Source organism: Scheffersomyces coipomensis, assembly GCF_036884675.1.
Source record: "Scheffersomyces coipomensis strain NRRL Y-17651 chromosome Unknown DFJ63scaffold_4, whole genome shotgun sequence".
Lineage (NCBI taxonomy): Eukaryota > Fungi > Ascomycota > Pichiomycetes > Serinales > Debaryomycetaceae > Scheffersomyces > Scheffersomyces coipomensis.
This window is the reverse complement of record NW_027042895.1, coordinates 41,750-69,310: the sequence shown is the minus strand read 5'-3', so window position 1 is coordinate 69,310 and position 27,561 is coordinate 41,750. Positions and strand designations below refer to the sequence as shown.

The 27,561-nt window shown below is 30.8% G+C and overlaps 12 protein-coding genes across 12 annotated transcripts; 4 read left to right on the top strand and 8 right to left on the bottom strand. All coding sequences in view use genetic code 12, as the record gives it.

Moving 5' to 3' along the window:
- Positions 1-112: 112 nt before the first annotated feature.
- DFJ63DRAFT_313184 (uncharacterized protein) lies at positions 113-2,791 on the bottom strand (the record flags this gene model as incomplete). Its single annotated transcript, XM_064906122.1, has 1 exon — positions 113-2,791. One exon carries the CDS (start codon positions 2,789-2,791, stop codon positions 113-115), a length of 2,679 nt encoding a protein of 892 aa, XP_064761382.1.
- Positions 2,792-3,616: 825 nt separating this feature from the next.
- MUM2 (Mum2p) lies at positions 3,617-4,656 on the bottom strand. Its single transcript, XM_064907003.1, has one exon. The coding sequence runs from the start codon at positions 4,609-4,611 to the stop codon at positions 4,108-4,110; it is 504 nt and encodes a 167-aa protein (XP_064761381.1). The 5' UTR covers positions 4,612-4,656; the 3' UTR covers positions 3,617-4,107.
- A 65-nt stretch (positions 4,657-4,721) lies between these two features.
- Positions 4,722-5,435, bottom strand: DFJ63DRAFT_318885 (uncharacterized protein). The gene has a single exon (XM_064907002.1). It carries the CDS (start codon positions 5,061-5,063, stop codon positions 4,848-4,850), a length of 216 nt encoding a protein of 71 aa, XP_064761380.1. The 5' UTR covers positions 5,064-5,435; the 3' UTR covers positions 4,722-4,847.
- Positions 5,436-5,959: 524 nt separating this feature from the next.
- On the bottom strand, positions 5,960-6,562 carry DFJ63DRAFT_313182 (uncharacterized protein; the record flags this gene model as incomplete). The annotated part of the gene is made up of 1 exon (XM_064906121.1): positions 5,960-6,562. The coding sequence occupies one exon, from the start codon at positions 6,560-6,562 to the stop codon at positions 5,960-5,962; it is 603 nt and encodes a 200-aa protein (XP_064761379.1).
- A 313-nt stretch (positions 6,563-6,875) lies between these two features.
- Positions 6,876-10,529, top strand: EST1 (Est1p). The gene has a single exon (XM_064903447.1). The coding sequence runs from the start codon at positions 7,189-7,191 to the stop codon at positions 10,108-10,110; it is 2,922 nt and encodes a 973-aa protein (XP_064761378.1). The 5' UTR covers positions 6,876-7,188; the 3' UTR covers positions 10,111-10,529.
- On the top strand, positions 10,401-11,875 carry DES1 (Des1p). Its single transcript, XM_064903429.1, has one exon. It carries the CDS (start codon positions 10,692-10,694, stop codon positions 11,820-11,822), a length of 1,131 nt encoding a protein of 376 aa, XP_064761377.1. The 5' UTR covers positions 10,401-10,691; the 3' UTR covers positions 11,823-11,875.
- Positions 11,869-13,745, bottom strand: HTS1 (histidine--tRNA ligase). Its single transcript, XM_064903446.1, has one exon. The coding sequence runs from the start codon at positions 13,595-13,597 to the stop codon at positions 11,930-11,932; it is 1,668 nt and encodes a 555-aa protein (XP_064761376.1). The 5' UTR covers positions 13,598-13,745; the 3' UTR covers positions 11,869-11,929.
- DFJ63DRAFT_139161 (dioxygenase) lies at positions 13,746-15,480 on the bottom strand. Its single transcript, XM_064903428.1, has one exon. The coding sequence runs from the start codon at positions 15,245-15,247 to the stop codon at positions 13,895-13,897; it is 1,353 nt and encodes a 450-aa protein (XP_064761375.1). The 5' UTR covers positions 15,248-15,480; the 3' UTR covers positions 13,746-13,894.
- DFJ63DRAFT_318881 (uncharacterized protein) lies at positions 15,386-17,668 on the bottom strand. Its single transcript, XM_064907001.1, has one exon. It carries the CDS (start codon positions 17,464-17,466, stop codon positions 15,715-15,717), a length of 1,752 nt encoding a protein of 583 aa, XP_064761374.1. The 5' UTR covers positions 17,467-17,668; the 3' UTR covers positions 15,386-15,714.
- RVS167 (amphiphysin) lies at positions 17,628-19,196 on the top strand. Its single transcript, XM_064903460.1, has one exon. It carries the CDS (start codon positions 17,788-17,790, stop codon positions 19,117-19,119), a length of 1,332 nt encoding a protein of 443 aa, XP_064761373.1. The 5' UTR covers positions 17,628-17,787; the 3' UTR covers positions 19,120-19,196.
- Positions 19,197-19,272: 76 nt separating this feature from the next.
- DFJ63DRAFT_287821 (beta-glucosidase) lies at positions 19,273-21,813 on the bottom strand (the record flags this gene model as incomplete). The annotated part of the gene is made up of 1 exon (XM_064905095.1): positions 19,273-21,813. One exon carries the CDS (start codon positions 21,811-21,813, stop codon positions 19,273-19,275), a length of 2,541 nt encoding a protein of 846 aa, XP_064761372.1.
- Positions 21,814-23,680: 1,867 nt separating this feature from the next.
- Positions 23,681-25,339, top strand: DFJ63DRAFT_287884 (general substrate transporter; the record flags this gene model as incomplete). Its single annotated transcript, XM_064905101.1, has 1 exon — positions 23,681-25,339. One exon carries the CDS (start codon positions 23,681-23,683, stop codon positions 25,337-25,339), a length of 1,659 nt encoding a protein of 552 aa, XP_064761371.1.
- Between the last annotated feature and the right edge of the window lie 2,222 nt (positions 25,340-27,561).

Sequence of the window (27,561 nt, the reverse complement as noted above, 5' to 3'; positions counted from 1 at the left end):
ATGCTACCATAAATAAATATTTGTATTTATAATTTTAATATATATATGTATGTATATAACTTTCTATAAATAATTTCCTTTTAAGAGACAGACAGAGAGGGAGAGGGGGTATTCAATGATTGGATGTAACATGAAGAGTAGGTACTGAAGATGAACTTCCACCTGATTCATTATCTTCATGTAATGAAAATACAGCTGGTCTTTCAAATTCCATATTTCTCTTTAATAAATTTTGATTTGAATCAATTAATTTTGAAGTTAATAATGTATTTTCATTCGAAATGATGAATGATCCCATTGATTCCGTAGATGCTGAACTATATAATGGTCTGTGATATTCTCCATTTCCATAGGGCAGATTTTGTTGATGTTGCTGTTGCTGTTGCTGTTGCTGTTGTTGTTGTTGAGATATATGTAATTTTGCTTGTTCAAGTTCAAGTTCTCTGATTTTAATGTTTAACGCATCTTGTTGACGTTTAATAAATTCTTGTTGTTTTTGAAGATAATTATCATGTTGAGCCAGTTGGGATTGTGAATCATATTCTGATTGTGATGGACCATTAAAACTTGTAGTAGATTCATTGGGTGATAAATTGGGTGTCAAACTTGGTGATGATAATGATGAATGATTACTTGAAAATCTAAAACTATCACCATTACCACCTACACCTACACCACCACTACTCATTTCAGTCAGGAAAATTTGATCAAATGGATTATTTTCCATCGATTGAGGTGTAGCTATTCTTGGAGTAAATACTCCATCAAGCCCAATTCCACTATTTTGTTTACTTGGTAAACTTAAAAGACTTGATGAACTATTATCTAATTTGGTACTTCTCATACCATTAGTAGAAGATGGATTAAGAATACTTTTAATAGAAGGTGGTTGTTGGGTGCTATTTTTAGTCAATCTTAAAGGTTGTTCTTGTTGTTCAACTCTCTTTAAAACATGATTAAATCTATCCAAATGTTTACAACCAAAATTTAATAATTCATCAAAATCATTAGTCCAACAACTGAAATCATTTTCATTAACACATTTAAAACTATATTTTGTCAGTTGATTTGAATTCTTTATTAATTGGAATTTAAACCCCTTTTCGTCTTTATTTTGGATCAGATAATCATTCAAATTATAAGATTTAACAGGTACATCATCTTGAGATATGAATTTTTTAATAGGAGTTTTACCCCCTGGAGCTGGAGTTGGAGTTTCAAATTTAAATTCATGTAAATAATTACATGTTAAAACATAATAATATCGAGTATAATTCTTTAAAATTTTAGTTTTCCGATATAAAATTCCAAATCTTAAACATTTATTATGAATTGAATTAGCATAAGGTACAACGATGGATTTATAATTTCGAATTTCCTTTTTAGGCAGTACTGAAGTTGATTTATAAATATTTAAAAAACTGGGATTATTGGAAATAAAATATTCCCAATCAAGATTTGATGAATTGGAGATTTTAGTCTTTAAAAATTGATAAAATTCACTATTAAAATTTAATTTTCCAAATCTATCGACAATGATATTCAATTCTTTCAAAATATAAGTGAATAAATCTTTAGCAATACCTTGTAAATTAAGGTACAGAGCAAACATATAATTCTCAAATAATAATTGTGATTTCAATTGATAATCCAATTGTAATTTCAATAAGAATGGATCATCCATAACCCCATTTTCTTCATCTTCTTCAACTTTATCAGCTTCAATAACTACTTTTTTCTTCAATACTGGTTTTAAATGATTATATCTTTCAATTGATGACATGTATAAATGTAAGATTTTCCCAGTTTCACTAATTTCTTTTAATAATTCAGGGTTTACAAATGATTCATTTTTTAATGAAGTTTTGATTTCTTTGATTTTATTAGATACTTGCTTGGATAAATTTTCTAATCGAGGTACTAATTTCAGATTTATATCCATATATAATTTTGAATTGTTGACATAATTAGTTTCATGATGACTTAAAGCCACTGAAGGGAAATTCTTAAATAATGAATCATCAGGAAAGAAACTTTCAGGAATTTTAACATCATTAGTGAATTGAGCAATTGATTTTGCTACTGGGATGGTACTTGATGGTGATGTAATTGATGAAGATAAAGGTCCAAAATTAGGTGAAGAACCTTTATTAGAACTTGTAGAAAATGAATTTGTCTTTTTATGAAGATTTGATGGTTTCATAAATGATGAATTATTTGATTTAGTTTTGAATAGTCCAGGTCGTTTCAAATCAGATTGACTATTATTATTATTCATTGTATTTAATGAAGAGTTCCCACTATTTGTCCCTAAGGCCGTACCAGGAATGGTATTAGTTTTATTGGTAGTAAGAGGGTATAAACCATTTGATGACATAGTGGCTATACTTGAACCCGATAATGATCGCTTCAACTCTTTAGTAGGAGTATTTGATTGACTTCCATTAGGACTAGTCACATTATTGGATAAGTCTTTAAGGATATTATATGGTAAATCTTTACAACCAGGGAATTGAATAGCGCTGATTAATTGATAGTTGATATTGGCTTCAAATTCTTTAACAAGGGCAATTTCTTTAAAATAGGCAATTAAAGATCGAATAAAGTATTTCCAATATCTGAAGAAATTGATTAAATCATCAATAGGCTTGGTTTCATAAGTAGGTAGGTTGATGTAGAATGGAGATCTAGGGTCGGTGGCAGGCAAGATTGACTCCTTTTTGAAATTGGTATTCATATTGGATTTAGCAGGTGGAGGTTGATCCGGAAATGCAGGAGAAGGTGATGACATGGTTTAAAGGTTTAACATTCTCTGGGATCAACGAACGATGGTTGAATGACTTGATGATTTGATAATTAGACGAACTTCCTTTGATAAGATGAAGAAGAAGAAGAAATAAGTGAAGTGAAATTGAAGTTAGGATTATTTATTTATAAATATAGAAATGGGTTTGCTGCTGTAAATAAATGCTTTGTGCTTCATGCAGTACCTCCACCTTTCTTTTTTTTTGGTTAATTTTCTTACCGATTACATCACACTGTTTAAATAGAATAAGGTTATAAGGTAAGTGGACGTAACGATTCCATCTTTTCCAGTACTACATTCTCCTATTATCTAAGTATTAGTTAGATTTTACAAATGTATATGATAGGGTTGAGTTAATTAATTCTATTAGTAAAGGATTGTTTGGTCAATAGTAATAATAAGGATAGACAGGATCATATGAACTGGTATGATACGATTTAATAAAATTTTATTAAATGCTGAGATCTCTCTCATGATGTATAGGTATCGTGTTGGTCTAGAACGAACTTTATATAGTGGGAAGTAAGGTGAATGCGTAAAATTTAGAATAATAATTTTTTTATTTTATATTATATTGCAGCGATTATTACGATTTAGTCGCCTTTAGCACTGCCAACACGACCGTTAAAGTTATGATTATTCCGAGATTTATATCTTTTGCTCATGGCACAGTTCGATCTTATTAGATCAATCATAGTCATCGTGTTTTATCTATTGTTTCCTAGATCAGTTATTGTTCCGTATATAACAATAACCGTATACGGATATCATTGTAATATAAATAAATAATATTAGTAAATTAATTAATTAAACTGAGACTTAAACTAGATGTAAGTAAATATAAATAAATAAGTAAGTAACATAAACAAACTCAAACTCAAACTCAAACTCAACTCTCAACGAAACAACAGACTGTTGAAGTTAATGATTAAGCCAACTCTTTAAACCCATAATAATAACAACAACACACAACAAATCAAAACACTACTATTAACAAATATGTTACGTGTTAAACATCAAACAATAAGAAAAACAAGACAAATGAACGTGAAATTGAAAATTAAAATTAAAATGAAATGAAACAAAACGAAACAAAATTGACTTTGCAATCTAAAAAAAAATGCTTAACTCATAGCACATACCCAAGTCAAACGTATTTGAAACATAAAAAAAAATGAAGACAATAACATAGATAATAATTTAGCAATATAAATTCTTTTTTTTTAACCCTCTTAAGCTATAAAACAAATAATTAAAACCAAAGCCTTTTGGCTGATACTATTTTTTCTCTTTTAATCAATTTAAAGACTATTCTCATATTTTTGCAACTTTTCCTTTAAACTATTATTTTCTCGTTTTAATAAGCCCAATTCAATCAATAAACTGGATTTATTACCAAAACTAATTAATTTTAATAATGTTTCATTCTCATTTGTTAAGCCTTCAATCTTACTAATTATTTTATGGCTTAATTCTTGTTCATCATATTGACCTTGTTTAATAAAACTACTATTATTAGAATTATTGGTAACGGTTAAACTAACTAATATAGCCTCTAATCGAGATTTAGTTTCTTCTAATTCAATCGTTTTCTCTTGTAACGTTCTCGATAAATCTTGAAATAATTGATAATGATTTTTAGCAAGTTTTATTCCATTATTAGTAGTGGAACTAGTAGTGTTCATCACTTCAGTTAATGATTTTGTCTTTAATTTGCTAATTAAACTTAATTGATCAGTTAAATTCTTAATAATTTGATTCTTTAATATTAAATCAACCTTTAATTGTTTATAATCTTCTTTCATTGATTCATATGAGCGTTGTTGTTGTTGTTGTTGTTGTTGTTGCTGCTGCTGTTGTTGTTGCTGTTGTTGTTGCTGTTGTTGTTGCTGTTGTTGTTGCTGATGTTGATGCGAATACAGTTGAGTGTCACCATATGTATTACCACCTGTACTAGTGTTGGCACCAGTACCAGTACCACTCGAATAATAATAATCTAAACCACCACCGATCGTATTACCTCCACTTGTTGTAGTTCCACTCATGTTATTACTAGTATTGGTATTAACAGTAGTGGCATTATTATAATAATACTTATTAGGTATAACGGCAGCACTTGAAAGAGGGGAAGTTTCATAATCATTAATTTGAGATGGATTAGAATAACTACGAAAGTTAGCAGTACTCTGAGTAGTACTACCTGATTGAACATTGGAACTGGCAGGAGTATTATAACTTGGATAATAACTAGGAGCATTAATATTCATGATTGATTGATTTCTTGATTTACTATTTCCTAATGATTCCGAATTATGTCTAATTAATTCATTATGATTAGAATTACCCATGGAGGTACTACTAGTACTATAAGACTTATGAAGTAAGGAAGAATTATTCGATGGTAAAATATTATTATTATTAGAATAAGAGTTGAAATTATTCCCACCACCACCAGTAGTAGTTGAATTTTCATTATCAGAATTTGACTGCCAAAAATTTAACAGCATCAGCTTATTCAAACTTGTATCAGTACTATTATTGGTAGTACCAGTAGTAGTATTGGATTCACTAAAGAAAGATGAATTAGTAGTACCTATGGATTGACTATCATTAGCCCCTAAAGTTATTATGGATGATGATGACGATGATGATATGTCAACAAGTTGAGGTGTAGCTGTAAAATTTAATTGATTTAATTTTGACTGCATTATTTGTTAGTAACAATTAGATCCTATCAAACAAGATTTACTAAAATACGTACTTGAATGTTTGAAGTATCCATGATTCGATCATAAGTCTCTATTACTCTATTAATTGACCTTAAATATTGATAATTGGTAAAGAAATAAGATGATATGATCTGATTTCAAAAAAATTTGTTGTAAATGTGGTAGTCGTCTCCTTAAAAATAAAGGATTTTGATTTACAACCACAAAGTTTTTTTACAAAATGCTGCCAACCACCACTATTTTAAGATTACAAGTTATAATTATTATTATTACACATCTATTATTAGGTTCTCTTATATAAATATAGGCTATATCATGACATCTAATCCAACCCAATCCCGAAATAATGATTGGATTAGATTAGATCATTGTCTAGCATTGGTTGTATTATAGGTCAGACTATTGATTATCAGTAAACAAGGGATCACACTAATTCATTTCCATTCCCAATCATTTGTCTCAACAATTGTCCATTTGGAGTATTCAATACTTGATCAGGTAAATTCAATATTCTCTTATCAAGATTAGATCCTACTAAGAAATCTAATAATACATCGGTAAAATGATTACAATTATTATTAAATAAATCATAATTCATAGCATGATACTTATTTTCATCATGATTTCTTAAATCATCTAAAAACTCATTAAATATATCTTCCGTTATAAATGTTTTCCCTTTATCAAGGATTTCCATTGGCATGCCATATTTTGTATTTCCAGGATTGGGATTTATTTGAATACCTTGATTGATGAAATATTCTTTACCATATACAACCACTGAGGTATGATAGATGGCTTCAAGTCTAATTCCCAAGAGCATAGGAGAATATTGGGCTGCCATCCCTCCTGATAAATCATATACCAATACTGTCACATCGAATTCTTGATCTATTTCATCTTCCGCTTCCGCACTTTGGTTACCAGTATCAACATTAACTATTTCAGTACTTATATCACTCTTATCCACCTCTAACCCATCGGGAACACTCTTCCCACTATGTTTATCTTCTTTACTATAAGTCATTGACCTAAAAACTTGTCTATATCTGACAAATGAACCAAAATAAACAAGTTTCTTATCGGATAGTTATTTTGCCATCAACGGTCTGCAACTTTTTTATAGCACACATTTTTTCTGTTACCACAAACAGAAAAAGTTAAACCTCCACACGACCCGGTATATTTTTTTTCAGAAAATTTTAGCGTAAAAAAACCTGACGTGCTGTAAATTTGATCTCTAGTGGTGGTTGATCAGAAGTAATTAACATTATAGTTTCCTTAAAACTTGTATCATCCTTCTTTTGGTTCATTCATTCACTTGAATTGAACGTTCACTACTGCATCGACAAGTTAAACAGAGTAATTTGCTTGTTATTTGATAAATTTGATCCCCATTCAAATCTGTTTGCTAAATCTCATACATTCTTGTATACATACAATAATTTAATCACAAAATACTATAATGTTCCATCAATATTAGCATAACAACATATACCATCCATTAGTTTCATCCATATAAACATAGAAACGAACTAGAAGAACAAAAACAAAAAGAATCCATATCCATTCATTCATTTACTCACCTCATTGAACCTCCACTTTTTGCATTCACTCACTTCATATTCATCATTTACATATACAAAGCCTAAAATGGAATTCCAATCAGAAATAGATGTATATAAAACCCAGCTTCAAGAGCTATTGGGTCGGAAGTATCTTGATCAATCATTATTGATTGGGTTTAATTCCATAATACAGTCAAAATTCCAAACTTGGATAACTAATGATTTTAATGAATATTTTACAAATTCAACACAGCCACTGAGTGGTCAAAGTGAAAGTGCCAGTATACCGAATAATCAACCTATCATAGAATTCAACACTATGGATTATTTAAAATGCATTTGGAGTGAATTTCATTATCCTGTGATTAAATTTTTCCAAAAGATTCATTCAGAATACTTTAATGATACTCAATCTGAATTTAAAAAACTTCAAGGTCAAGGAAGTGCTAATAAGTTTAAAGTTAAACCAGTTGAAATTAGAAAGTTCAATGATAACTTTGTCAAATTTACAAAATTGATTTATCAATTTTATATTAATATTTTAACTCACTTTTCCACTAATTATAAGGCATCATTATTACCTCGTATTATACTAGTTCATTTTAAATTGAAACTAACTCCCAATGCAGTTGAAATAAAAGATGCCAATGTTCAAGCAAATTTGGTATATTTAATCCATAAATGTTTATTATCATTAGGTGATATTTCAAGACATCGAACTTTTATTGAAGTTTCATATGTTATACCGTGTATTTCCAATAAAGATTTCTTTAAATATAGGAATATGTCAAACAAAGAAAAAGCAATAAGTTTCAATCTTAGACTTCGATATGAAAAATCAGTTCAATTTTATAAAATTTGTATATTATTATTACCAGCATTAAATGAACCATATAATCATATCGGAATGATTTATAATCTTATAGATGAAAAATTTAATGCTTTACTTTGGTTCCTTAGATCTCAATTTACAAGAATTCCAAATTATAATTTAGGATTATCCAATTTAAATTCAGTCATTAAAAAGAAATGGTTTTTAACTAATTTATGTGATATAAATTTTGAAGATTTATCTACAATCAGAAGAAATAAAAACTCATTAACCATTGAAGATGATTTAAATAATACTTTGGTTTGTTTGATTGGTTATTTTTATTATCCTGATGTTTATAAAAAGGGTCCAAATTTAGTAAAAGATCTTAAATTCTCCAAAATCGAAACTCAATTCTTTCATTGGTTAAATATGTTATTTCATAATCTCATTATCAGTCGAGACACCGATGGATATTATTTCTTCATCAAACAATTAATCATCGTGTTTGGGTTTAATAAATTAACTTCAGAAGAAAATTCTGAAAATATTCAACGATTCGCCTTACGATATATTGAAAGACTTCTTGATATCATTGTTAAACAAGAAATAAATGAAATTACAAGAAATCCAATATTAATTTGTGTCAGATTCATCTTAACTTGGTTAAAAGAAAATAAGAATGTTTCAACTTCTGCTATTTCTAGAGGAAATACATTAAGTATAGTTAGTGCCGTATTGAATTTGATTCTTAAAGATACCCAGAGTTTCCCTCATCCATTGGACTTACCTGAATTAAGAGAAAATATTAAATCAGGTACAAGACCAGTTAGAGCTTATTATTTTGAAGATGATGTCATTTTTAAAGATTTTAGTTTAATTAAATATCAATTTAAAGATTTTAAGGATGATAACTTATTCAAAGCAAATAATATTAATTTATTATGTGGAGATTATACCGAGTTTTTAAGAGAAGGTAAATTACCAACATTTCTTGATTCTCCATCAACTGAGAAAGAAGTTGAAAAGGATGCTGACACAAACGCAGCTGTTCCTGAGGTCCCGATTATTGCACCTGAAACTATTAGAGCTGAAATTTATGCTTTTGAACTTGGATTAAGAGCTAATGCCTTGTTAGTTTTGGGAGGAAGCATTTATACTCAAAAGTCAGGAGGCTTATACTTTGATCATGAAATCGAGGTGTTTGCTGTAAAGAAGGTAGACGTTATACCAGCTGTCGCTGCTAAGACTGTCAGGGCCAACAAATCAGATAAAAGTACCAAAAGACTGATTAACTATAGAACTGACACGAATCCAAAAGTTTACAAGAATCAAGGTAAGTCTCAAACTTCTAAAGAATCATCGGTATCAACTGTAAGAGATTCTTCTCAAGAAATAAATTCTCCAGATTCTATGAAAGATATTGAGGAAACCATATTAAACCATACTAATATTTTGCATAAGCAATTAGAAGAATCAGCATCACCAGAACCCGAGCCAGAAGATGTTATTATGCTTAATCCTGAACTGAATCCAATACCACAGAAACAACAACCAAGAAGTAGAAGTATATGGAATAATAACAATGCTCCACAAGATAATAATATTCATTTTAAAATACCATCTAATTTGACTCAAAATGGAGAAAATGATGATACTCAGCAAATCACAGCAACTACTAGTATAGTTAGTCAAATTAGTCCATCACCAAATCAGCAAATAATATCGCAAGGATCACAGTCTACTGTTTCACCATACCCACAACAACAACCGTTCAATTATATAGGTGGATCGTTACCACTTCAACCGCAAGTACCAAGTAATGCTCAACCAATTGGATCCAATCTACCAGTTGCTAATGTATATGCTACATATCCACAATATCAACAATCGCAACCATATCCTCAATACCAAGTCAATCAGCAAGTACCGTATTATCCACCATTTCAAGCAATGGGAGTTCCTACTACTCTGCCAGATGCATATGCTGCTGCTCCACAAGCACAGCCAATTCAATTTCATCCCCAATCTCAGCCATTAGGAATGCCTGTTTATGACCAACAGCAACAACCATTCCCATTCCCACCATACCCAACACAACCACCACAACTACAACCTCAACCTCGACCACCAGCTTCGTACCAGCAACAACAACAGCAGCAAAGTCAAGATCAACAGTACCAACAGTATCGATAATCGATGAATCTATTCACTAACATAGCAGTAAATAATAGTAAATAAAAAATGGTAATGGCGCGTACAAAGGTACATACGATAGTAAATAGTGCTGTCTTATAGAGTTAATGCATATACAACATAAATAACCCATTCATAATTACTTTGTAGCACTTGTCTGTCTGCAAAAATAACGTTATAATTATCCTCCAATATTTCCTAAATGAGCGGGCTGAGCCAAACTGGTTCATTATTAATTCAAATTGGGCTAAGATTTAAGATTTCGCACTTTACGCTTTAACGACAGGAACGAAAATTTTGTATGGCCCGATTAGAGATCAGGAGGTTTCTACTGGTTAAATTTACGTGTTTTAACTTCTTCTTGGTATAGACATATTGTATATAAATATAAGTGGTTCCTGACTTGTATACTCTCAGTTGACGCTCATCGTATTCAGTCTCTCGTCCCTTCACCCAGTGGAACTTATGAAATTGTAAGCTTACAATTTGTTCTAGACTGAAAAAAAAAAATCACAGAAAAAGGTTACCACAGAAGCCATAAATTTAAGAGCCGACCCCTATCACCACGTTCATTACATAACATGTTGGATGACAACATTACTGACTCGATCACTCATAGAGTAGCAAATAAGACTTTTACATTCACTACTCCAGCTGCTGATTCCCCCATTGAAGTTCTAAATGAATATTATTGGACTGAAGAAAAGGAACCTCATTTCAGTAGAAGAAAATTGATCTTAGCAAGACATCCTGAAGTAGCTAAGTTAACAGGGTATGAAACCAAGACCAAATGGTATGTGATTGGAGTTGTATTATTGCAGTTCTATGTTGCTTACTACTTAAGAAATACTCCAATATTTAATTGGAAATTCATTGCTCTTGCCTATGTTATTGGTGCAACTGCAAATCAAGCTCTCTTTTTAGCAATTCATGAATTATCTCATAATTTATTATTCAAGAAGCCAATTCATAACAAAATATTTGCTGTATTCACGAATTTACCTATTGGTATTCCTTATGCTGCTTCATTCCAACCTTACCATCAATTACATCATAAATTCTTAGGTGATAAGTACTTAGATGCTGATTTACCAACAAAATTTGAAAGTGTTATATTATCCAATGTATTAGGTAAAGTGTTCTTTGCCACTTTCCAAATTTTGTTTTATGCTTTAAGACCAATGTTTGTTACTCAGATTAAATTCACTTCTATTCATTTACTTAATATTGTGGCTCAAGTCTCTACTGATTATGTCTTAGTTCAACTTTGTGGATGGCATGCATTTGGTTATTTCATCATGAGTTCTTTCTTAGCTGGTTCTTTACATCCATGTGCTGGACATTTCATTGCTGAACATTATGTGTTAAATGAAAACAATAGAGCTAGAACTGAATTAAAAGATGGAATTAGTATCTCTGCTGATTTATTACCACCTGAAACATATTCTTATTATGGATCTCTTAACTTGCTTACTTGGAATGTTGGTTATCATAATGAACATCATGATTTCCCATATATTGCTTGGACAAAACTTCCTGAACTTAGAAGAATCGCTCATGAATTTTATGATCCTTTACCTCAGGTTAAATCATGGTGTGGTGTTATTTGGTATTTCTGTTTTGATGATATCAACACATTATGGAACAGAGTTAAGAGAGACGGTAAAGAAAAACATGGTACAAGTATTAATAATTTAGATCAAAATAATTGATTCTAAAATATTATACTTTAAAATTAAAACTTATATAGAGAAATTTATTCGGCAATCTAGAATTAAAAAAAAAGTATTTTGTACAATAATATATGTTTTATATACATCTAAAGGCCCTTAACCAAACGACTAATTTCGTCTAAACCATCTTGATTAAATGACTCTAATTTTTGGTTTACATAAGATAAAAGATCATCAGTATTTATAAGTTCACCTTCGTCACTATCTTCTCCTTGACCCAATACTTTGATTCTTAATTTACCAGCTGGATATTCTTCTTTACCTAAAATAACAGCAATTTTAGCTCCTGATTTTTCAGCAGCATCGAATTGTTTACGAATATTAGCTTTGGATTTAAATAAATATTCAGTATTAATACCAGCTTCCCATAATTTCTTAGTAACGGTCATTCTTTCCTTTAAGAATCCATTCCATCCTTCACCACCACCAAAGGCCATAACATAAACTTCAGTTTGAGTTGGACTAATATTTTCTAATCCTTTAGCAGCTCTAGCTTTAATGATAGAGAAAAGTCTTTCAATACCAAATGAAATACCCACACATGGAATAGATTTACCATTAGAGAACATACCGACTAAGTTATCATAACGACCACCAGCAGCAATAGATCCAACACCGACATATTCAGAAGCATCTTCAACTTCACCATCTTTAGAAGCTTTTTCCTTTTGAGCCTTTTCCTTTAATTCAGATGCATTGGCTGGAGGAGCAGAAGCCTCAGTAACAGCTTCATAAATTAAACCAGTATAGTAATCTAATCCTCTAGCTAATGATAAATCAAATCTAAGGAAATTATTAATATCAAAGGCATCAACATAATCAGCTAAAACACCCATTTCTTCTATACCTTGTTGAGCTGATTTATTAGTAGATAATAATTCACTTGCTTTTAAAACTTCTAAAACTTCACGAATAGTACCATTCACTTTAACGAATTCACCAATTTTATCAGCAACTTCTTCAGGTTGACCTTTTTCAACAACCATTTCTTTTTTAACAGCTTCCCATGGAGCTTTATCTAATTTATCAACGGCAGAAGAAACTTTTCTAACATCTTCTTCTTTAACACCACAAGCTTCAAAAATACCATCTAAAATTTTTCTATGATTTAATTTAACTTTAAAATCATTAATACCTAAACCAGTTAAACCTTCACATAAAATGTTTAAGATTTCTGAGTCTGGGACCATAATATCATAATTACCAGCAATATCGAAATCACATTGATAGAATTCTCTCATTCTACCTTTTGTCATAGCTGGTTGATCTCTTCTATAAACTTTAGCAATATGGAATCTTTTAATACTACTAATACTATTACTAGCAACGAATCTAGCAAATGGAACAGTTAAATCATATCTTAAGGAAGTTAATTCACCACCTTGATCTTCTAAATTATAAATCAATTTAGAATCTTCACCATATTTACCAGTTAAAATCTCTCTTAATTCAAATACTGGAGTATCAATAGTAACACCTCCATGTCTTTTGAATAAATCTGTTAATGAGTTGAACACACCTTCTCTGATGACCATATCCTTATCAGACCAATCCTTGGTACCCTTAGGAGTTTTCAATAAGAATTGCTGTTCTTGTTTCTTGGATTTCTTACCACCTTTCTTATCTGATGATGGAGTGGCTGAAGCAGCTTTTGCTTGAGGTACTACAGCTGCATCTGCGGCGGCGACTGGAATAGCAGTGGACATTGTACGAATTAGACTTCTTGAGATATTGGTAGAAAGTCTATGAAACATACAATTACTGGAACTGAATTTATTTAATGGGTTTTTTAAAACTGTTGATACCACCACTCCAGAAAATTTATAAAATTTTTTTTCAATGGTGATTCATCTTTTTTTTTGGGTGTACTGGAAAATTGTTACACTATGAGTAAGTAATTTGATGCTTTCTATAATTTACTTTATATTATTATAAGTATTTATATACATCTATATATAATCTAGCAGTGATATATAAAGCTTTATAGAACGCTCTTCGTGACACATTAAACGGCTTTCGTTTTTCCTTTTTACAGACCCCTTTTATTTTATTCAATCTTCATTAATTCCATTTGGTTTTGAATATTTTAATCTCATAACACCATCACTAAGGATTCTTTTACCCCAGTTACCAGCAGCTGGGTCGCCTGTCTCATCTCTGCATTGTTTCAAGAATGGTAATAATGAAGTACCACCAGTACCTTTTTCTTCTTCCCCTTTCTTTTTAAGTTTGGCTAAACCAGATCTCATAGTAGATGATGAACCCATTTTAACTTTATTCTTAGCTTGAAGTACGACATATCTAGTGACAATTTGAATATGTTTATCTCTGAAGGATTTCAACATGGCCAAACAACCATCGTAACTCAATATAAGTTCAGGATTTTCATTTCCGTGTTGTAAGACAAATTCTCTTATCTTGGTTGATTCTTGTAATCTATTTAAGAAATCATGATGTTTACCTGGCATATAAGTTTTCATATCATCCATAAAGCTATTTTCTGGTTTGTCATCAATTATAGTTTCACCTTGTTTATGGGGTGGAACTCTTTCTCCAGTCGAATAATGTTTTACTGATAATAATATATCTAAGAATTGAATTAAAGAACTTTGACCATTTGAACCTCCAGAATATAATTTTGGAATAGGATCATTACCATAAATCATACCATTTTTATCTAAACCAATATCAGCCATATTTTTCCAACCCGCTAAAAATGGTCTAATTCTAAAATAGAATATATGAGGATCACACATTTCTTCCATTCTCATTAAAACAGAACCTAAATGATCAATTGCTTCAGCTAAATTTTGTAAACTATCAATTAATTTTGGAATATCATTATCATAAACACTTTTTAAGGCATCCATTCCTACTTTAATAGCAAATGAACCTTGGTATTCAAAATAAACACTTACCAAATAAAACCAACTTTCATCAATGGAACCAGTAAATGTATTTATACTAGTAAGATTATTTAAATCCCAGATATCATCAGAAGGAATGATTTGTTTGAAATTCCATAAACATAATCCAGCATATGTAGCAACCGGTGGTAATCTTAAATGTTGAGATACTTCCAACCAAGGTTTAGCCAATTGTTCCGGAAGTTGATTAGTTGGTTCATCAGTTCCCCATACATAACCATGACCTAAGAATCCAAGGACTTGATAAGCACGTCTGTACTCTTCCTCGGAGGATAATTGATCTGTAGATAATACTGGCAATTTTGTATCGACCAATTGACGAATTCTTTTAGCAAGAATCAATGCTGGCAAATTATTGACAAGATCTTCCCATGGTTGATAATAAGCTTGAGGAAGTCTAACTAAGGGAAGACTGGAAGGTAAGAACCCGGATTGAGGAAAGACATCAAAGTCTTCTATGTTTGGAAATTGAGTCATATACACTAACAGAACTGACTAAGACTTCTACACTTTGTCAAACAACTCAGAAACAAGGATAGATAAAAACTGTGGAATTAAGATGTAATTTATAATCAATTTTCACTTTTCATTTTCATGTCGCACATTAATGAGCTGATTGAAAAAAAAAAAAAAAAAAAAAAAGAAACTTTCGCAGTTTAGACAGTTTAGTTAGTGGGGGCAGAAACTGTATAGATCTTAAGTTATGGTATGATGCGATTATGGGATTTATAACTACATAAACATTAAACATATTTATACGATGGATTAATATTTATAGTGATATAAACCGTTTTTTCTATGATTTACTTAAATCGAATCGGTTGATTTAGTCAGCAATGATAGCGTCATTTACTATGACTATGTACATTTTCTTTATATCTACTATGTATACAACAATTGAATAGTAAAAAAATATGTAACCATCATTGTAGCCCTGAACCAACTTATATACTTCTCTTATCAAGGATTATTTCATCGTTTGACGACAATCTTTCAATTCCTAATTCTAACAACTTACTGAAAGCTTTACTAAAATCATTAAAAAATTTCATCTCATCTTGAGCATAAATCTTAACCCAAATTAAAAATTCTTCATCTCTAATTAATTCTAAATCAGTATTTAACATCATTAATGATTTATCATTATTATAATATTGTACTCGGCCTGTTTCCGGAACATTCCCAACCTTCCATTCTTCTTCTAATAATACTTTATAAAAATCATTCGAAAATTTGATAGGATTTTCAGTCCATTTACCTTCCCATCCACTAAATCTTTTATGACATCTACCTAATGTATGAGCTCCTAATAATGCAACCATCTCTTGAATATTAAATCCCATTCGACTAAATGTTTCTCGAATATGATTAGCATCTTTATATCCAAATGGTAAATTCCCATTAGGCGGAACATATTTATCATCTAAACAATCATATCTACCTGGTTTCCAATCAATTATTGGTCCTCCCATATATTCTATGGCAACTTTACCAGCTAAAGTCCATAAATCCGAATATGAGATTTTAGGAAATTTATGTTTAATTGGTTCTAATGCAGCTCTTGCTATATCTAGTCCAGTATTACCTTCATCAGTAATTTCAGGAACAAATCTCATTGTAGCTCCATTTGATCCCCCAGTCTTACTATGTTTATTAAATGTTGCACAACAATGCCATGATAAACGAAGTATAATTGGAGCTAAAGAGCCATCATCATAATCTTCTTTAGGAAATATATTTCGAATCGATTCCAGAATCATTTCAATATATGCTCCATCTTTTTTCAGGATGGATCCAACAACTCTATATGGTAATTGATTTGATTCAATTATAGGTTCTTTCCTTGGTTTAATTTTAACCACAAATTTATTTGATTTTGAATTTCCTGATAATTGGACATTATATTGGTTATTCAGAGAACTTTTATCTATTTTAATAATGTTCATTGGTTTGGATTCTTCTTTATAATAAGGACAAGATTCTATATTATACTTTTTAAGATTGATTGATGGGGTTATGGGATCGATAGTGACTTTGGTTAAGGGTAATTCAACTTCTGGGACTTGATTATGATCCATGAATACCTTATTTTTGAAATCATTCGATAATAAAGGTTGGTCTATAAAATTGAATTCTTTCTTAAACATATAATCCTCAAATCCTTCATCTCGACCTAACTCTATGCCTTGATATTGATAACTTAATTTAACTGCATTAGGATTAAGTTTATTAATTAAACAATATGGAGAGTGATAAAAGTATCTATCTATAACATAATCTGCCTTAAAGGGTAATTGTCTAATATCAATATAATATTGATTAATATATTCACTTAATTCATCAACACCTTGTTTAACTTGAAATAAATTGAAATCAGAGTAACTTGGTCTTTGATTTAACAAACTCTCAGAACTGGTTCGATTAAAGAGAATATTTATAATCAACTCTAAAAGTCTAATAGGGAAATAGAGAGCTTCAAAGAAACATCTTAAAAATGATGAGGATAAATCAAATTGCCAAATAAGAGTTGTTTGTAAGAATAACCAGGGGAGAATTAGACATATTAATAGAGTTGTAACCGCATTTATGAAGAATCCTGAGATATAACCTTGACTTTTCTTTGTTCCCACTACTTTTTCCTTCTGTTTAGGTTTGGAAATCTTAGGATTTAGCCTATTATTATAATTTGGAGCCATTGATTATGGTTAACCAATCAATTCAATTATTATTCTATTTTTAGCCGCTGTTCTAGTTGCAAATTGTTATTTTTAGTGTTGAGGAAATTATAATTAAAAAGGGTTGTCTCTTTTTTGTGTGTACGTGCACGACCTTTAATTTATTTCTGGTGATCCATCAAGTACCGAACCAAAAATAAAGGGAATGACCAACAATCAAAATGCGATTTCAAATTATAAGGGGCGATGTCCAGTCAATTGTTTGGTAAATCAGTATTAAACATCTATTGAGATTCCATATATTCAGAGATAATCATAGAAATCAGCTAATAGAATTCCAAAATGTCATTCAAGGGTCTCAAGAAGTCGCTTGTTAGAGCTCCCCAGACTTTTAGACAAAAGATGAATATGGGTGAAATGACTTCTGATGCCGTTTATCAAGATGCTGAAAGAAGATTTAAAGAATTAGAATTGGAAACTAAGAAGTTAAGTGAAGAATCAAAGAGATACTTTGCTGCTGTCAATGGTATGTTGGAACATCAAATTGATTTTTCAAAAGCCATTGAAGAAATTTATAAACCAATTAGTGGAAGATTATCAGATCCAAATTCAACTGTACCAGAAGATAATCCTGAAGGTATACAGGCATCGGAACAATATAGAGAAGTGGTTAAAGAATTGAAAGAAACTTTGAAACCAGATTTAGAATTGATTGAAAAAAGAATTGTTAATCCAGCTCAAGAATTATTAAAAGTTATTCAATCTATTCGTAAAATGGCCACCAAAAGAGAACATAAACAACTTGATTTAGATCGTTATAAGAGAAATTATAAGAAATTCGAAGAGAAAAAGGAAAGGACTGTCAAAGACGAAGAAAAAATGTATAATGCAGAAGCTGAAGTTCAAATTGCTCAACAAGAATATGATTATTATAATGATATGTTGAAAAATGAATTACCAATTTTATTTCAAATGCAATCAGACTTTATTAGACCTTTATTTATAAGTTTCTATTATATGCAATTGAATATTTTCTATACTTTATACAGTCGAATGGAAGAATTAAAAATTCCTTATTTTGACTTAACCACTGATGTGGTTGAAGCTTATCATTTTAAGAAAGGTAATATTGAAGAACAAACGGATGCTATTACTATAACCCATTTCAAAGTTGGTCATGCTAAAGCTAGATTGGAAGCCACCAAAAGACGTCAAGCCATGATGAATAGTCCGCCTCCAGGTTCTCCTGTAGCTGGTAATGGTGAACAATTACCAACTTATACTCCAGGTCAATATGGTCAATATGGTCAACAACCTCCTGCTGGTGATTATAAGAATCCTCTGGGCGCATATCAAGCCCCTACTTACGGTGGATATGGTGCTCAGCAACCAGCTACTCCAGGTTATGGTGCTCCAACTGCTGCTCCTACCTATGGTTCTCCACCAGCAGCTGCTGCTGCTCCAGTATATGGAGCATTACCATTACCTGCCCCAACTGCTGAAACATGTACTGCTTTATATGATTACACAGCTCAAGCTCAAGGTGATTTAACCTTCCCAGCAGGAGCCCAAATAGAAATTGTCCAAAGAACTACTGATACAAATGGATGGTGGACTGGTAGGTACAATGGGCAAACCGGTGTTTTCCCAGGTAATTATGTTCAATTAAGTTAAGTTTATATATAAACTATATTGTCTGTTCTCGATCAGAGTTAGATTACAAATTATAAATACACAAGTAATGTTATGTTCTAAAATAGAGGATGATGTATATTTTTTTCATCTATGTAGTTTTTTGTTAAATCAAACGGAAAATTGATAAAATGCTTATAAACCAAGCCAAGAGAAGGTCTTTTTAGTTTCAAATTCATCTTCAAGAGTAATATTATCAGAACTGTTACCAATAAGAACTTTATATTTACCACTATCAGATTGCCATTTATTTTTATATCCATTCCAGAATGAAGTAGCTTCTTTGATAGATACGGTAAGCTTAATTGACTTAGTTTCACCTGGTTTTAAGAAAACTTTACCAAAATCCTTTAATTCTTTAATAGGTCTGTTAACACTAGGATCAACTTGTTGAACATATAATTGAACAGTTTCTGCACCTTCAACCTTACCAGTATTTTTAACTTTAACTGAAGCTGTGATGCTTTCATCATTTGAAGTTAACACTAAATCCTTGATTTCAAACGTGGAATAAGATAATCCAAATCCAAATGGGAATAATGGTGTTCTTTTAACCTTTTCATAATAACGATAGCCAACAAAGACATCTTCCCCATAAATAACTTGTCCATTAGTTGAACCAAAATTTAAGAAGGAAGGAACATCTTCTATTCTTTCTGGGAAAGTCATAGATAATTTACCATTAGGATTATAATCACCAAAAAGTACATCTGCAATAGTATTACCTAATTCATTACCACCATACCAAGCTTGAACAAAGGCTGGAATTTCTTTAATCCATGGTAAAGTAACTGGTGAACCAGATTGATTAACTACAATAACATTTGGATTAGCTTTTGCGATGGCATAAACAAGATCATTGGTATAACCTGGAATATCCATATTTGGACGATCAAATCCTTCAGATTCCCATTCCTTTGAAATACCAACAACTAAGATTACTTTATCTGCCTCTTTAGCAACTTTGACAGCTTTTTCAATAAGTTCTTCACCAGTGGTTTTAATACGAACACCAAAGTAAACACCACCACCTTCAAGAGGAGCTTTGTTTAATGTGAAAGTTGGAGATGAACCAAATTCAACTCTAATGTCATATTCTTTACCTTTTTCTAAATGAAGTACACCTCTTTCTTCTCTAGTTCCAACACCTAAAAAGAAAGCATCACCTTTGGTTTGTTTGGTTTTGTTATCAACCACTAATTTATCATCAACAAAAAGTTGAGCAGTACCTAAACATGAAACACCAAAATCATAATCACCAGTTTCATCAGGAATAAAAGTACCAGTAAAATCAGCGTAAAATAATAATTCACCTGGAGCTAAGTTTTTACTCTTGAAATCAGAAAGGAAAATTCTTGAGGTTGATAATGGGAATTCTTCAAAGATTTTACGTTCTTTATCTTCAGGTGGTTCTTTATAGAATCTGGCATATAAACCTTTGTCACCTCTTTCATTGATTAAACTATGACCAATATCAGGTAAATTTCTATCTAAAAATGCTCCTAAAGAATAATCCAAAGATACGGTATTTCCACCTTCTCTAAGCTTAGTTTCAATACCTTCAAAAGGAGTAATTTTATAAGCAGCATTCAAGGAAGCTGAACCACCACCTGAATCTTGAGCAGCTTTAGCATTTGGACCAATGATGGCAATCTTTTCTTGACCTGGGATTGCCTTTTTAGATAATGGTAAAATATTATTTTCATTTTTTAAAAGAACAATTGATTCGTCACCAGCTTTTCTTAATAAAGCAGAAGCTTCCTTGGTAGGATTTGGAGATTCTACCACTTCCTTTGGAATTCCAGCTTTTAAACCTTCATTTATTAATTTCAAAATATAACGAGCATTATCATCTATGACATCACGATGAATTTCATTAGTTTGAATTGAATGAAGAGTTGGAGTTTGTTGTCTAAATCTAGTTGGACCTGGCATTTCCAAATTCAAACCTGCATCTAACGATTCTTTGGCCGAGTAAACTCCATGCCAATCTGACATAATTGTACCATCCCATTTCCATTCATCTCGTAAAACTTCTTGTAATAATCTCTTTGATTGAGAAACGTGAACTCCATTAATTTTATTATATGCTGTCATTAAAGCTTTTGGATATGAATCACGAATAGCAATATGAAATGGTTTTAAATAAATTTCCCTTAAAGCTCTTTCAGTTATAACGGTATTAACAGCTTTTCTTTCATCTTCTTGATCATTACAAACAAAATGTTTAATACAAGCAACAATCTTTTGATTTTGAATACCTTTAATAATATGTCCTGCAGCATGTCCTGATAATAAAGGATCTTCAGAATAACTTTCAAAAGCTCTACCACCCAAAGGAGATCTAACAATGTTACAAGTTGGACCAAGAATAACATGAGCACCTTTCATTCTAGCTTCTTTGGCCATTAATTCACCAGCTTCAACTAATAAATCTTTATTGAAGGTTGCAGCCAAACCAGTTCCACAAGGGAAACAATTGGAAGGAACACTATTAAAGAATTTTGTACCTCTAATACCATTTGGGCCATCAGAAACTCTAATACTTGGAATATCAAGTCTATCAATGGGGACTGTATGCCAAAAATCTTTACCAGCCAATAAAGAAAGCTTTTCTTCGACGGTAAGTTCCTCAATCAAACTTTCAATATCTAATTGTTTAATTGCAGGACTCATTTGATCTTTACTGAATATTAACATAGAAAAACAATTACCAACAAATAATAATAACAAGATTAATTTATTTTTAATTTGGATAAAAAGAAGTAAGTAACTAAATGATAGAAAAAGTTATACCTTTAATTCTTTGTAAATCTCCAAATATATATAAATTACTCCTCTAATTAAAAGAATTGGAGGATCGATTATGTGGAGGTGGAGGATGGGGGAGGGTGTTATGGGTCCATAAATTTAGTTGGTGTTCATTGCAATGTTTGTTCAAGCTATTACTAACCATCATACCTTGCTATAACATTCAATTGAAATCTAATTAGTTATGGGTGGGTATACCTTTTTCTGAAATAAATCCAGGCATCACTTCCCAAATAAGAATTCCCTCATATTATCTACACTAATGGGGAAATCATTCCCATACATTTATTTAGTTTCTCGCAATTTTTTCTTGTCCTACCCCACAACTTTTCTTTTGTTTTTTTTTCAGACTCCTCGTGTTTTTCTATCAAATTCAATCTCCTGCATGTAGAAATCTCTTTGACTTTTTAGCTGTTGCAAATTTGATTTGATCAGATTAAAAAAGAAACCCCTGGAGAATATCATCATCATTTGGTTTAATAATGCAAAATAAAATCATTCTATTTTTAATAGTTTCAGATTTGCAAAAAGTAGAACAATTTAAATTTGAGTGATTTTTTTTACAATTTGATCGATATTTAACACACTGTTCATCAATATTGGTTTAATTTTAATGTTTTTTGTTTCTATTGACAAATTTCTTGTGTAAAATCCCTTTTAGATACATTATTTATTAGGTCGTAATATTTGAAGAAACCTGGGTGCATATTGTGTATCATATTGTTGGGAATATGGTTAATTACATAAACCAAGCTTGATATTAACTCACGACTCATTTCCGTTAGGCAGTGTAATTAGGAAAGTGTTTATACGCATATTTTGATTTAAGGTTTACGATAAAGGAGGGGAGGGCCCCCAATCTGAATGGAGAAAAAATTTAAGCGTGTGAGGATTTTGGGGGATCGAAAGTTTGTTCCAAGAAAAAACAAAACAAATAAAAACTGAGAGACATCACCATTAGTGAATCATCAACAAGTAGATTTGATAAAGAATGTGGTGGGAAGATACAAGAATTTTGTGATTTCCAATTAGTATTGCCAAGAAATAGATTCTTTTATAGATAATTTCTAATGCTAAATTGATTACTAGGATCAATAAAGATACGTTATTTCCGAGAGTTTTTGAATGTGGCTCAACAGTAATTCAATGATTAAATAAAGTTACATTGGTAGTTACTATTAGAATAAAGTTGTTGAATATACATTTAAAAGTCATATAGAGAGAATAAGCCACCGAAGCAAACAAGTATAAGCCGTTTATCAGATCAAAAATTTAATCACCAAAAATCCTAAGCCATAAATAAATCACTTTTACCGAAATTATTATGATATGATAGGCCGCACGTACCTGAAAACTAAAATAAAATGGTCGTAGTGGGGTAAAATCTGAGTTAACTATAAATTTAATAAAAAAATAATTACTAAATTGCAAAATAATCATGTAATTATAATATTTTATAATATTTTTATTATATTCTTGTTGTTCTTTCATGTATACCCCAAATGTAATCATTCAAAATGAGGGGGGATTTCTAAAAATATTGGGTTTCAAATACTCATATCCTTACTAAGACTCCTCTAACTTAAGATATATTACCGCAAAATATTAATCTATATCATTTAATATTTTATTAGTATATAAACAAGTTGATCAACCGCCTTGTTAAGGTCCTAAGGTATTAAATTTCAAAATAAATATCAATTAAGATATCAAACAAACAAACAAACAAACAATGACATCCTCAATTAAAGATAACGCTGTTTTTTCAATTAACCAAGAATCTGCTGGTTCAGTGTCTGAAGAATTAGAACTACAAGCTAATATACTTAACAAAGATGACATCAAACCATATCTTTATTTGGAAGGTTCATGGTGGAAACACAAACACTTTAGGTATTTAAACTTTTGTATTTTCTTAACCACTTTAACTTCCACAAATAATGGTTATGATAGTAGTATGCTTAATGGTTTACAATCTCTTTCTAAATGGAAAAGTGATATGTCTCACCCTGCTGGTCCAGTGTTAGGAGCTTTAAATAATGGTAATACATTTGGTGTTATGTTATCATTTGTTGTTGCTTCGTTTATTGCTGATAAAATTGGTAGAAAATATGCTATTATGTTAGGAAGTTCAATTACTATTCTTGGAGCTATCTTACAAGGTGTTTCAACTAATTATGCTTTCTTTTTAATCTCAAGAATGGTTATTGGTTTTGGTTCTGGTATTGCAATCGTTTCAAGCCCTTCATTGATTTCTGAAATTAGTTATCCAACCCATAGACCAACTGCTACTGCTTTGTATAATGTATTCTGGTATCTTGGTGCTATCATTGCTGCTTGGGTCACATTTGGTACAAGAATCTTAAGTAGCTCATACTGTTGGAGAGTCCCATCATATTTACAAGGTGCTTTACCATTTTTTCAAGTTGTATGTTTTTGGATGGTTCCAGAATCGCCAAGATATTTAATTTCAAAAGGTAAGAACGAGAAAGCAAGAGAAATATTACATAAATTTCATACCGGAAGTTCTCAAGATGAAAGAGCATTTAGATTAGTTGAATTTGAAATGAAAGAAATTGAATCTGCTTTAGAACTTGAAAAGCTTTATGCTAATACCAAATATGCTGACTTTTTTACTATTGCATCCTTTAGAAAGAGATTATTCCTTGTTGTGTTTGTTTCCATCATTATGCAACTTTCTGGTAATGGATTAGTTTCGTATTATTTAAGTAAAGTTTTAAATTCAATTGGTATTACCGGGCAAAAAGAACAATTAGAAATCAATGGGTGTTTAATGATTTATAATTTGGTTGTAGCTGGTACAGTTGCAACTTTCGTTGACAGATTTAAAAGAAGAACTTTATTCTTATTCTCCACAGGAATGATGCTTATTCTTTATGTTATTTGGACAATTCTTTCAGCTATCAATCAACAAAGAAATTTTGAACAAAAGTCCTTAGGTAATGGGGTTTTAGCCATGATTTTCCTTTATTATGCTGCTTATGATGTTGGAGCTAATGGTTTACCTTGGTTGTATATGACTGAAATCTTACCATATAGTCACAGAGCTAAGGGTATTAATATTCATAACTTGGTTCAAACATGGATCGTTGTTTATAATGGGTTTGTTAATGCCATTGCAATGGATGCTATTGAATGGAAATACTATATTGTTTATTGTTGCATCCTTGCTGTTGAATTTACTGTTGTTTATTTCACATTCGTGGAAACTTCTGGTTATACTTTAGAAGAAGTAGCCAAAGTATTTGGAGATGATGCCGAATCTACTTTAAAGTTTATGTCAGCACCAAGTGACAAATTAAGTTTTAATCACAGTGAAAGAAAGTCCAACAAAGGTGACTCAACCAGAGATTACACTGAAAATGTTTGAGACATTAGTCTTAAGTGTAAATGCACTTTTCTAATTTCAAGTCTTCTTAACTTTTTGACAAGTGTTGCTTCGGTTTATTTACTTATTGGCATTCATGTTTATGTTAGTCTTTTTAATTGCTTGTTTAATTTTATAATTCAAAAGAGGTATTTATCTTGTAGCATCTCTTTTTCATCTTAGAAAAGATCTATTGAACTGATATTATTATCCTTTAAGAACTTCTCTCAGTTAAAATATGGGTCGTTTGTACCACAATTCGTGGAAAAATTTCATAATTTTGCAGCATTTCAAAAAATGAAGGAAGGCTTCAAGGGCCGCACTTTCAAAATCGGATGACGTTTTAAAAAATATTGCTCAATTTCTAAATCTCGTTATCATCGAGAAATTTGAATATCTGATAGGGCCCATTTCAAATGAAAGTTACTATTACCGGAGTGATACTCTCTTTTCATCCTTTGTTAAATGAGAGCATGGTAACGTCATATTGATGAGTAAAAAGGATTTACTATCTATCGATTGGGAAACAAAGGCTGTGAGAGTACAATGTACATTATAGATTGTCTAATCAAAAAGTTTATTTATATGCAGTAATTTTTAGCCTAAAAATGTGAAGATCGCCTATTGCTCGATGCACCCACTTATTACTTTTACAAAATTCGTAGCTCAAAATATGTTTCATACTATTTTTTGGAACCATTAATAAAGTATATCAATACTATCTGACCAGTAAGTTTTAAATATTCTAAGTGTGAATTTAACGGTAGAACGAATCGAGACTAGATATTCACTTTTATGGAAATAACTTGATCTGATGTATACTGTGATGACTTCAGCATTTAATGTGATAATCATGTAGTATGATATTTAATTTAAGATGGCGATCCCCATATCAATGCGATATTAGTGTCGGAGAGAATCAAGAACAATCCTGAGCCCCCTAAAGCGTCTATTATATGTATTGAAGAACTGGTCATTCCATGGTTCGATAAATTCTGCATTAAAAATATTACTACTCCGACGCACATATTATTGCTGACATGAAAAAACTCTTTTCTTTTTTTCGCAGTTTAGCTGAGCAAGAGAAAAAAAAAAGTAGATCACAAGTAATAGAAGAATCAGTTTCCATTTTTGCAGTAATTGTTTTTTCAAATGAATAAGTATACAAACTATGTTGAATTTAACTTTTTAAAACAATAGTTATATCATCATTTTCCAAAGTGGAACTTGAAATAAGCCAAACTATGAAAAGGTAATAGTAAATTTCTATCATTTAAAATTCTCCTATGGGGAACCTGTGTTAAGGGAAACGGAACCTCAAAGTTATCTTGGTATTGTTACTTCAAAAACGTTAAGCCATAAAAACAAATACAAAGATACTTTATCAAATAGAGCAAAACTACATCCTGCTCTTATTCCAGCTTCCATACACATGTACTCAATATAAGTTTCTTTAATTTAGATTTTTATGGATTTATCTAGAATACTAAGAAATTCCAACTCTTGATTAAAATATTATAGTCAAAATGCTGTCTTTCAGTTGTATAACAAATTTGAAATTCATCGTGGCAAACCTATCTAACTATAAAACTGTAGCCCTTTGGTAATGATTTACAAAATGCATAGAAATATCCTTTCATAACTGAGAACAAAGAGGTTTCCCACGTCATCTTAAATAACCATTAAATTTTTCTCGGATTTGTGTAAGGGAAGTTATTAATTATAGGACTTATTTTCACATTTTTCATTTGACTCCAAATGATATATGGTATTTATCAAAGAGTCAATACCACTATAATACATTACAATCCATAATTCCCTATTCAGTCTAACGTTACTTTTTTTTACGAAGTGATTGCATGTCAACTAATAGGAAAATTCCCCATAAATACAGTCTTTGACACTCATGCAAGGTCTTATATTGATAAATACATGTGATTATCATGTACGAAATTACGCATCATCTCCAAAACATGAATCCATTTGCTCTTTTCTTTTGTTCAATCACATTGTATTTACAAACTAGAACGATTACTTGTTTATCTTTCAAAACTCTTGCTTAACTTGATATGTATCTTTTGTCGAATTATGGAAACATTATTTATATTAAATACTACTTCATTGAACATAAATAAGTCCTTATATTTTAATTTTATATTCATAACATTTTATATTCATTTTCTATCTATAATAAAAAGAATTCGACGGAATGAATCTCAAACTAT